Genomic DNA, 10,556 nt, shown 5'->3' with positions numbered 1-10,556 from the left:
CGTGTCCTGGGGGTCTGCGCCATCCCGTGCTCCTAGTGTTTCCAGGCCCGCCCTGGAGAGGAGCCCATGGGAGTGGCTCCTGGGAGGGAGCAGAGAGGAGGAGAGGAAATGGGAAAGCAGGGCACCCTCCACCCGAGGAAGCATCCTGGCCCTTCTGCGAGGGTGGTTCCAGAGCACAGACACAGACAGATTCAAACACACACAGACAGATTCAGACACACACAGAAACCCACACGCCCAATGGGCGCTTCCCTTCCCCTCAGGCACCCACGTCCCACCCCGTGACTCCCCTGCCTCCCTGTGGAAGCCATCCTTGGCCTGCCTTCACCCAGCCTGGGACAGAGAGCACCACCCACCCACCCCCATTCCATCGAAGGGATGAGGTTTTGGACGCCTCTAGCCTTGTCCCAGGTCACACCACCATCCCTGGAGCAGGAAGCCATGAGGGTGGCTCCCTTCCAGGGACTGGAGGGGAGGCCGGGATCCTTTCACCCGTTGAGGAGAAGAGGAGGGGTGCTGAGGAGAGGAGGCCTGAAGGGGTCGGCACCAGGCAAGACTTAGGTCATGTTGGCACAGATTCTCCTGGCCCCTTCACCTTCCCCCAGAGGCCGGTTCTGTGACAGGGCAGGCTGGTAGGGGTTGTTTACATGACTGAGTTATTAACACTCCCTTCCTCCTCCAGCTCCCCTGAGGGGTGACCTGGACCTGAGTGTGCCAGGGGAAGTGATCCTGGAGGGTCTAACCCAGACTGCAGGCCCCAAGCCCCAAGCCCCAGCCTTCCGCTCCCAGGCTGGCTCCAGGATGTGGATGGAGGGCTGGGGTGTGCCTGTAGTCCCCCATCTGTGTCCTCTGGCAGCCAAAACTTGTGGGAGATTCCAGGGGGAGATTCCTGCGGCTTGAGGCCTAGAAGAGGCTGGGCAGGGCAGGGTGGGAGCCTGGGCTGTCCAGGCCCCGAGGGGATGGGGACAGCCCCAGGGGAGTGGGACAGACACCTCCCCCCACCCCCTTTGCCAAGTCTTTCTAGTTGAGATCACTGTCTCTGGACTAGACCAGGATTCTCAGGACAGGCTCCTAAAATGCCCAGGGGGTTGTGGGGGGGATTGGGGTGGCGGGGGAAGGAAGCCCTTTCCACCCTCGCCCAGCTCCCCATCCTGCTCTACAGCCCATGCCACAGGCCCACGGAGCCCTTGGAGCCGGCTGTTCTGTGCCTGAGGACAGAGCAGATCTGAGGAGCCACGCAAAGACACAAACAGAAGGAAGCCACGCAACGTGTGGACACGGTGCCGCATCCGTGGACACAGGCGAGCTGACCAGCACCCCCAGACTCGCGTGGGTCCGCTCCGGCCCCGCAACGACCCCTCAAGAGCACTGACACACACACACTGATACACACGTTCCCACTGACACGCGCAGCAGCACTCCTGAGCCAGCTGCCCTCACGCTGTCCCCAGAGCCCCTTACCTGGGCAAGCACAAGTGCCCTTCGGGCGGAGCAGCCCCCTGCCCAGGGGAGGGCAGCAGGCGGGGGCGGGGAAAGGAGCCCCGGAGAGTCGGGCCAAGCTGCCACTAATCCGGGCAGGGAGAGGGGGGGCACCCACACGTCAGAGCGGGGACTGCCTGGTGGAGGGCATCTGAGGACATCCCCTCCCACACACGCGGCCGTCTGGGCACCTAGCCCTACTTCCCCAGCCCCTCCATCCTTCAGACAGCTGAGGCTGGCCTCCCCCCACCCCACCCCCACCCTTGTGGCAACGCCTGGGGCGGGGGCATGGGGGAGGGGGAATACCGGGGAGAATTCTCCCAGGACCTGGGGAGAGGGGCAGAGGCAGGGAAGTGTGGAGATGCTTCTGGAGCCAGGAGGAAGCTCCGTGGCGGATGCCCCCTCCCCTCTCACCCACCCACCCACATCTCTGACCTAGTTCCTCTTCTCAGTCTGCACCTCACCAATGCCCCTTCTCCTTCCACCCAACCTTCCCTCCCCTGCAATCCAGCCACCCTGGTAGAGAAAGCTACCTCATTCCACCCCGGGCTCAGGACCTTCTGCCTAGTAACCCAGCTCTGGCCCCCGGGAATTCCTAAGCAGCGGGCCTCATCCTCCTGCCAGGGCTTCTACGCCTACCCAGCTATAGGGCATCCCAGTCCCTGATGCTGGGCGGGGGACAAGGGGGCGAGAGCCGGAGTGCTCACCTCCTCAACCCCTTAAAGGGTGGGGCAGTGCCAGTCACGACACCCCAACTCAGCCTGGGCCAGGGCTGTGTTGAAACAAGAGGCTAACCACGCTGCTGCCGCCCAGAGTGGCAGCGAAAAATGCAGCAGTGGGGCTAGTGCACCTGGAGGCCAGAGTAGGGAAGGGGGACCGGGACCGGGAGGGGCCGAAGAGGTAGGGAAAGAGAGGAGCCACCAGAAAGGTCCAAGGGACAGCTGGGCTGTGGGGAGGAGGGAGAAGGGAGGGCTGGGAATGAGGGGCCACCTGCTCCTGGGAACTCGGAGGCAATGGGGGCATCCCTCAGAAGCAGGCAAGATGGATGGGGAGGACAGAGCGAGCGCAAATCAGGCAGGGCTGGTACCTGGGCCAAGCAAAGGTGCGTGCTTCCAAGGGGACTAGCCTAGGCTCTTCATCTCCCTACCAGTGCCCGGCGTGATTCTGCCTGGGAAGACAGTGGGCACACTGGTGAGTAATAGAAGGTGGGGGGCCGTGGGTAGGCCAGAGGAAGGCCTAACCTTCCCCTAGGAGCCAGGCCAGAGAGGGCATGGGCTGGGCCAGTAACCCCATGCAGAGGGAGATGGTGCTGGGCAGATGTGTCAGTGATTCTCAGAGGGACAGGGCAGGCTCTGAGGGAAGCCCAGCCCACACCCAATGCCCCAGTCTCGGGATCACATGTGCTTGTCCAGAACTTGGAATTCTCCTTGCCCCTTCCCTTCTGGCCCCAGGATGTCTTGGAATCCAAACAACTGCAGCAGACATTCGCCAAACGTGTTATAGAGACCTGGGCATATTCAAGGCTCTGTGATGGCCACCAAGGAGATGCAGGGTACAAAGATGAATGTACAAAGTCATCCCCGGCCTCGAGGAGCTTCTGCTCACTTGGTCCATGTTCTTTTACCAGCAAACATTCCCTGAAGCACCTTAGGTGTTAGGCCCTGTGCTGGGCACTGCAGGTAATGATTGGAGTCGGGCATATTAACAAACGTTAACAACGTTTCCAGTCCCAGCCTGGAAAAATCAGGGGAGCATCACAGAGGGGGTGATGCTTAGCTCAGAAATGAGGGAATGAGTACTTCACCACGTACTACAATATTTCACTTGGTCTAAACCACAAAAGTAAGACACAAATCTATTCATTATGAAGTCACAATGTAGTGGGGAGGGAAATACGATGTGCTCGAGGCAAAAACAGAAGTCCATGCAAGCACAGAGACAGCGTGGTCTAGGTGAGCAATCAACCCCAAGGGCAAAGGGAAGGTTACAGAGGGCTTCCTGGAGGAGGTGATGTCTGAGTGGGGTTCAGAGGGCAAATAGGAATAGGACAGAGTGTTGGGGGGACAGGAGAAGAGCATGGAGACATGAGAGAGTCCAGACTGATGAGGTGGGGAGCAAGTAGCAATTGGGGCCTAGGGGAGTCTGGTTGGTCAGGGAGCGGAGGGGGCGACGGGCACATGAGCACAGCCCACGGCATCGTGCCCCCAGGACAGGGTGAGTGGGCCAGAGGTCAGGAGCCTCAGGATCCTCAGGAGGGGTTGGAGTCAGGGGAGGACTCTTGGAGAAAGCAGATCATGAAGGAAGGCCGCGTCGGCCTGGATGGAAGACTCTTGGGAGCACAGGGGATGCACACATTGCAGCAAAGGCCTGGAGGCCAACGTTGGAATGAAAGCGATGCGTTCTGCAGATAGAAATAGGAGCAGCAGCGGGGCAGCCAGGCTAGCCAGGAGGCTGGGGCTAAGATAGCCATCAGGGACCATCTCGGATTCAGCCCCGGGGCCCAAGTGACCCTGCCTGTCACTGTAAGGCCCCATCCAAGGAATGAGGGCTGGTGAAGCCCAGCTCCCAGGAAAACTCCCTCACCAGCCGGCACCTTCAGGCCTCCCTCAGCTGCTCCCTGCTTTCAGTTTTTATCTCATTTTGTCCATTTATCACACACTCCTCTGTTTTTCTCTCTCGGTTCAGGGGTGTGGATTCTGCCATTCCACCCCCACCAAGGCGACTTCTGGACAGACTTGCATCAGGAGATGGGGCCCTGACCCACAGACAGCACAATCATGGACAAGTTGCTTCACCTCGCCAAGTCTCAGTTCTTCCATCTGTAAAATGGCTATAACCCCGACCTGACAGGCTTGACAGGAGGATTTAAGGAAATCATCTATTTAAAATGCCCAACACGAGGTCAGACAAACAATCAATGTTTCTTTATAAATTTATTTATTTTTGCCTGCGTTGGGTCTTTGTTGCTGAGCACGGGCTTTCTCTAGTTGAGACGAGCAGGGGTTACTCTTCGTTGCGGTGCGCGGGCTTCTCGTTGCAGTGGCTTCTCTTGTTGCAGAGCAGGGGCTCTAGGCACGGGGGCTTCAGTAGTTGTGGCACTTGGGCTCAGTAGTTGTGGCTCACGGGCTCTAGAGCGCAGGTTCAGTAGCTGTGGCGCATAGGCTTAGTTGCTCCACAGCATGTGGGATCTTGCTGGACCAGGGCGCGAACCTGTGTCCCCTACATTGGCAGGCGGATTCTTAACCACTGCGCCACCAGGGAAGTCCCCAGAATCAATGTTGGATAACTGCTAGTTTCCTTCTCCTTGCCTCCCAAGCAAGAAACTTTCTCATTTACTCTAGTTCTGCACAGTGGTTAAGTACACTGACTCTGGAGCCAGACTGCCTGGTTTCCAAGCCCAACTCTGCCACTTACTAGCTGTGTGACCTCGGGCAAATTACTTGCCCTCTCGGTGCCTGTTTTCCCATTTGTGAAATGGAGATATAATAATAGTATATACCTCATGAGATTGTTGTGAGGATTAAATTAATATGTCGGGGGCTCAGAGTAGCCCCTGCTGGGGCAGCCACATTCTAGGTGCTAGCTCTCACTTGACTTTGCATCCCCAGTTTCTTGAAACATGCCTGGTACCTGGGAGATGCTCAATAAAGATTTTTGAATGAATAAATGAAGAGATAAAGCAACCCCATGATGCAAGGGAACACCAAGATAGGAAGTCATTGAACACCAATCCGTGAGGAGCTAAGCCACCCAGCAGATTAAGTACTTCTCCCAAATAAACTCGGATAATCCCCATACCCAGAGTTAATCCACACTCCTCAGGTCACTCCGGGTGACCACCCCATTTCCCCTCTTCCTACCCGACACTCTCACCCATCTCTTGACTTAATCAAAAGCGGGAAAGAAGAGGAGGCATGTGGGTGGGAGAGGGGAGCAGCCCGGGGACAGTACAGTAAGACCAGCATCCAGGGGCAGGAGAGGGCAGGGCTGGGCACTGGCTGCCCCAGGGATTAGAGTAGGGGATGGAGTGGAGCCAGCAAACAGCCTGGGTCTCAGAACAGAGGAGATTCGTGGATGGGACTGGCTGATGATCAATGACCACGAGCAGCAGGGAGGGCCTTTGGAGGCCGGGCCAGAGTCCTGCATCATCCCTCCAGCCAGCTAGCTGACAGGCCAGCCTCCAAGCCCCGCCCTCCTTGACCTGGAAGCTGGGGGCAGCCCAGACCCTGGCAGCTGCTGCCCTCTCACGGCCACTCCGCAGAGGTGCAAAGCTCCCGTCAACCTAAGTGTTTACGAACTCGATGCACCGGGAGCTGCCTAGAGGCCTGGCAGGCCCTTGGAGGAAATCGGCCTCCCCAGCCCTCATCTTCCGCAGTTTTAGCTAATCCCCATGAGATTATCGTGCTGCCTGAGGTCCCTCCACACCTTCGCTCCCACTGGTTTCTACTTCCCGTCGAGGCCTGATCCCATCCCCTCCGGATTGCATTCTTAGACTCTGGACTGCCCCCCCATGCCCCCCGCCCCGCCACTCTCCCATCCGTGTTCTCAGAGGTCCCCAAGAGCTTTCCATAATAGTACTTGCCGCATCGCAACAATCTGTCGATGGCTACCTGCCCTGGAACACTGGGCCCCTCTGGCAGTCTGTCTGGCCTTTTAGCACCAGGCCCAGACTGGCCTGGGGCAGGCTGTTTAATAACACGTGCTGTGAGGACCGGGGCTACAAACCAGAAGAGACGGGGCACTTTGACGCATTTATTTATCAAAACTTCCGCAAACCTGGCCTCATTCACCAACACAAACCAAACAACCAGGACACACACTTGGCCTTGGAGAAGGCTGTGAAGTACTCGGAAGGACAGGAAGGAACGAACACAGCTGGGTGGGCTTTGGGTTTCGTTTTCCAGGGGGCTGGGGAGGGCTCTGGTTCCACACCTGGGAAGGCAGAGCGGCGAGGAAGACAATAAATAAAACCCTGAGCCCAGCCTGCTTTGGTGCATCGTGGGTGCAGCCCCACACATGGCCTGTAACCGACAGCAAGAGTCAGGAGGGCAGCACCCGGGCAGCTGGTGCAGGCAGGCCAGATGTGCAGCCAGAGGTCCCCTCCAAACAGTCCCAATGCCCTGCAGGGCACGAGGTAAGACCGGGCCAGGCTCCGTAGGCCCTAGCTGTCCATGTCTGAAGGCGTGGTCTTTTTCCTCGTCCGAACCTTCAGGGAGCGCGTGGTGCCCTGTGGGGAGAGAGAGCAGGCACCCCGTGAGAGATCCGGGCTGAGGCGGCCACCAGGGCAGCTCGCTCCCCTTGTGCCTTCCTCACCACCGACCTCCCGCACCGGCGGCTTCCTCTTGACCACGCGCAGACTCTGGGTACGGCCCAGAGGCTTCTCTCGGGGCCGCGCTGATGGCTGGGGGACCACTTCTGTGTCTGACCAACACTCATCCTCGGTGTCACTGTCCTGCAGGCCCCCTGACCGGTACCCTGTTGTGGAGGAGAGGGAGGCCGGGAGGCAAAGCTGGGCACGGACACAGTCTGAAGGCCTGGGGCCAGCTGAGCCAGGCTTTCCTCTGGCCCTGGGGGGAGCCACAGCTGGCCTGGAGGAAGCCATCCCTCTCGGGACAGCTCTAGCTTCCTCTGTCCACTCACCGATGGGTGGCCTGCGGTGGGGTACCTGGTCCTCCAGGTAGAGGGGATCCTGGTAGGTGGGGGCGGGGGCATCGGAGATGGTGCGCAGGTCCTGCATGGAGAAGCTCCGCAGCCTTCCGGCCAGTGCGCCCTGACTCTGCAAGAGAGTGGGATCAGCTGCACCGCCTGACGGAGGGGGGCAGGGCTCCTGGCAAGAAGGGGCCTCAACCAGGGGAGCTGCCCAGGAAAATCAAGGCTGACCTGCAAGCAATCCCTGGGGCACAGGCCACAGAACCGAAAAAAACACGGCAACCTCCTAGCCCTGTGCCTCTGTGGCGCCAGCAAGAAGGTAGGGCCTAGGGCCCAAGAGCAGCCGCTCACGGTCAGTGTCAGCCAGGGAAGTCTGAACTTCCAGCTCTGTGCTCCTGCCAACGCCCCACCTGCCACCTCTCGCCCCTGTTCCCCCGGCCTGGACAGCTGCGATCTCTCGGCTCCCTGACAGACAGCTGGACTCGCTCAAAAGGCCCTGGGGGTGGGGGTGGGGAGGGGGGAGGGCTGGGGCCCAGGGCACCTTGGTGGCTGCCTGCACAGCAGCCGAGGCGGCAATGTTGAGGCCCCGCTTCCCAAAGCTGAGCACCGTCTCGTAGCTGCGCTCCTTGGCCTGCACGATGTAGGTGTCGATCTCCTGCGGACACGGTGCGGGGCGGGGGGGGGTGGGTGGAGGAAAGCTCAGGCGCACAGCCCTAGTCACTCCTCTGTGGCCCAGAGAAATCACTGGGAGCCACGCCTCCCAGCCCACCCCACCCACAGAGCACAGGGCTCCCCATCCACTCACCGGATCCTACACCTCAATGATCGGCCGTGCTCCAGTCTCCCCCCACCATGCCCAAACCAACTTCCAGCTGGTGTTTCACACCCCCTAAAGGTCATTCACATGTGTCCCCATTTGATTTTCCCAGAAGAGGAGGAAGGCTAGGCTCTGTCAAGGGCCCATGGCTAAACAGCAGTAGGACTGGGATTAGAGCCTAGGTGTCCCCAGTGTCTTGAGCTGCAAGTCCAGGGCTCTTCGCCTCACACCCACTCCTACACTGCCCGCCCTGCCTCCCGCTGCGGTACCTTCTCATGGCGAGACAAGGATGGGTGGACGAACTTGCGGTAAAGCAGGCTGGCCCCCTTGGTATAGGGCGAAAGCAGCCACAGCACAAAGGCCATCTTGATCTCATAGTAGAAAGGGAACCTGTCAGAGCAGAGTGGGTAAGGTCCGCCCGGGAGCCAGGCCAGGGAGGACCACCCCCTCCCCGCAGCCCACAGAACCCCAGTGCCCGTACCAGGAAATAAAGACATCTGTGAAGGTCTCCACTGCCATGAAGAGTGCAAAGACGATCCAGTACATCATCCACCGGACCTGGACGGGGAGGGGCGGGCAGAGAGGTCAGAGGCCAGCAGCTGCGCCTGCAGTGCCAAATCCCCTGTCCCGGGCTGACCCAGCCCCGAGATTCCAGAAAGCCCGTCCCACTGCATTCCCCTGGCACCTGGCTGGCCTTAGAAAGTTGCCTCTGAGAAGCCGCCACTCATTCCTGTACCCACCCCAACAGGCTGCACCCACAAGATCCTGCAAAGAATCCCAAGAGCCCATCCTCCATCCACACCCACTCTGCTCCAGGGTACGCCACCAGATTGTACCCCTGGAGGAAAGGGAGGCCAGCTCAGACTCGCCCACCTCGCCAAATCCTACCACACCCCCAAGGCTGTGGTCCCCCCACCTGAGCTGAGCCCTCCTGCCCACCCCCGCACTCACATATTCACGAATGTTCTTGGTCTTCACAGCCTTGTAGGAAGCATAAGTTGGGTACAGCATCCCAAACACCAGCCTGAAGAGCAGCCCCCAAGCAGAGGGAGAGTGTGAGGGGCGCCACTCCCCACGCCCCTGCCAGGTGGCGGCCTCCCCCACACCCCACGTTCGAGGTGGCAGTGCCTGCCCTGTTCTTCCCGCTTGGCTTGCACGACCTGCACCTGAGTCAGTGCCCTGGAGGCCGCCTCCCCACCCTGCTGTTTACAAACATCCCAAGCCTGCCCAGGCCTGCACGAGTGGCCCATGGGTGCATGATGCCGCGAGAGCACAGACAGCCACTCCACAAGGTGAGTGGGAGGCAGGCTTCTGAGCCATGAGAGCACCAGGCTGTTCCCTCCCCTGGACGTGCAATCAGGCCCAGGGCCACCAGACCTGGCACTGCCAGGTTGCAGGCAAGGATATTCCAGCCAGGTGAGGAGTAGGACAGAGTGGGCAAGCTGGGGCCAGGGTGGTGAGTCACGTGACTGACTGCTCAGCTGGGAAGCCGGCACCTGGATTCTCTGCCCACAACGTGCCACATCCTGTGTTTGCCAAGGGGTGGCTGGCCGGCCTGTGGTCCTCCGTCCCACTCACCTGCCTGCAGTACGTGTGTGACTGCAGGGGGTCGCCATCAGCCAAGCAGGCTTGAGTGCGAGGGGACAAGCACACGGTGCCCAATGCCTTGTGCAGGCCCGCAGGTCCCTTAAACTTTGCGGTGAATGTTGGAGGGAGGGGAAAGGTGTGACATAGCTCAGAAAAGCCCCCTTTTCCACCAGACATTCCTAGCTTCCACCCCAGGGGGGGGCTGACATCGAGGGATAGAGAGGGTATTTGAGCGGCCATACTCACACCACCAGGCGACAGATCATCCAGGACACCATCCTGCAGTCTCGGGAGCGAAGGGAGATCCCTCCAGGAAGACGCCCAGAGGGACGCTCACGCCTGCGCTGGGATGGGATCAACAGTGTAGGTGTGGAAACCACAGGGGCGCTCGGGCAGCCCCTTAGTGGAGGCGGAGCCCACCGCCCACTGACTCCTCAGTGCTGGAAGCCTGAAGAATGGGGAGACCAGCGGGCCGGGGCAGGCAGGAACTGAGTTGGGAGCCGGTACCGGCCGGCACGCTCTTCCGCCCCGCCGCTCGGGCAGTTACGCTCCGATCCGCACTTCCTGCCCCGGAGAACCAGGCGTTCGGCCCTTGCCGGGGGCGCTGTGGGTCCCGAGCCAGAGGTGGCTGGTCGCAGCCTGCGTTCGTGCGGGTACCCACGGCCCCAGTGCGCCAGGACACCTGCACCGTCCTCGGGGCGGAGTTTGCAACTCACTTGAAAGTTGCACGGAACTGGGCCCTGCCCAACCCCAGGTCTCCGGCGCGTGGCGCAGGCGCAGTGCGGCCGCGGAGGGGGCGGGGCGAGGTCAGGGAGGTGGGAGGCCTGCCCCTTAAAGTGGCGATGCGCCTCCGACTGGTGGATGGAGACCGTAGGTTGAGTAGCCCTCTGAATGGGAAAGATTTGGGGGTAGGAAGCGGAAACAAAAAGGTGCGGACTTCCCTAGTGGGGTAGTGGTTAAGAATCCGCCTGCCAGTGCAGGGGACACGGGTTCAAGCCCTGGTCCGCGAAGATCCCACATGCCG

General features: G+C 60.3%; 1 protein-coding gene and 2 long non-coding RNA genes across 3 annotated transcripts; 2 read left to right on the top strand and 1 right to left on the bottom strand.

The window, feature by feature from the left end:
- Positions 1 to 715: 715 nt before the first annotated feature.
- On the top strand, positions 716 to 1,475 carry LOC125964876 (uncharacterized). The gene is made up of 2 exons (XR_007478170.1): positions 716 to 820; positions 1,163 to 1,475. It is a non-coding gene; the product is annotated as an uncharacterized LOC125964876 (long non-coding RNA).
- Positions 1,476 to 2,001: 526 nt separating this feature from the next.
- LOC117201630 (uncharacterized) lies at positions 2,002 to 4,430 on the top strand. Its single transcript, XR_004483667.2, has 2 exons — positions 2,002 to 2,670; positions 4,165 to 4,430. It is a non-coding gene; the product is annotated as an uncharacterized LOC117201630 (long non-coding RNA).
- A 1,788-nt stretch (positions 4,431 to 6,218) lies between these two features.
- REEP4 (receptor accessory protein 4) lies at positions 6,219 to 10,272 on the bottom strand. The gene is made up of 8 exons (XM_012533334.2): positions 9,779 to 10,272; positions 8,897 to 8,969; positions 8,427 to 8,503; positions 8,215 to 8,335; positions 7,670 to 7,783; positions 7,120 to 7,255; positions 6,800 to 6,954; positions 6,219 to 6,706 (listed from the first exon to the last, which is right to left on the bottom strand). Exons 1-8 carry the CDS (start codon positions 9,808 to 9,810, stop codon positions 6,641 to 6,643), a joined length of 774 nt encoding a protein of 257 aa, XP_012388788.1. The 5' UTR covers positions 9,811 to 10,272; the 3' UTR covers positions 6,219 to 6,640.
- Between the last annotated feature and the right edge of the window lie 284 nt (positions 10,273 to 10,556).

Source organism: Orcinus orca, chromosome 6, assembly GCF_937001465.1.
Source record: "Orcinus orca chromosome 6, mOrcOrc1.1, whole genome shotgun sequence".
Taxonomy (NCBI): Eukaryota; Metazoa; Chordata; class Mammalia; order Artiodactyla; family Delphinidae; genus Orcinus; species Orcinus orca.
The sequence above is the reverse complement of the archived record's forward strand: the minus strand, read 5'-3'. Positions and strand labels throughout refer to the sequence as shown.

Excerpts from the sequence above, each read along its gene's own strand:
- REEP4 (XM_012533334.2), bottom strand. The coding sequence starts at position 9,810 with ATGGTGTCCTGGATGATCTGTCGCCTGGTGGT. Across the intron at positions 8,970-9,778 it reads ATGATCTGTCGCCTGGTGGT|GCTGGTGTTTGGGATGCTGT; the intron begins GTGAGTATGGCC and ends GCTGCTCTTCAG. Across the intron at positions 8,504-8,896 it reads CCAAGAACATTCGTGAATAT|GTCCGGTGGATGATGTACTG; the intron begins GTGAGTGCGGGG and ends CTCCCCGTCCAG.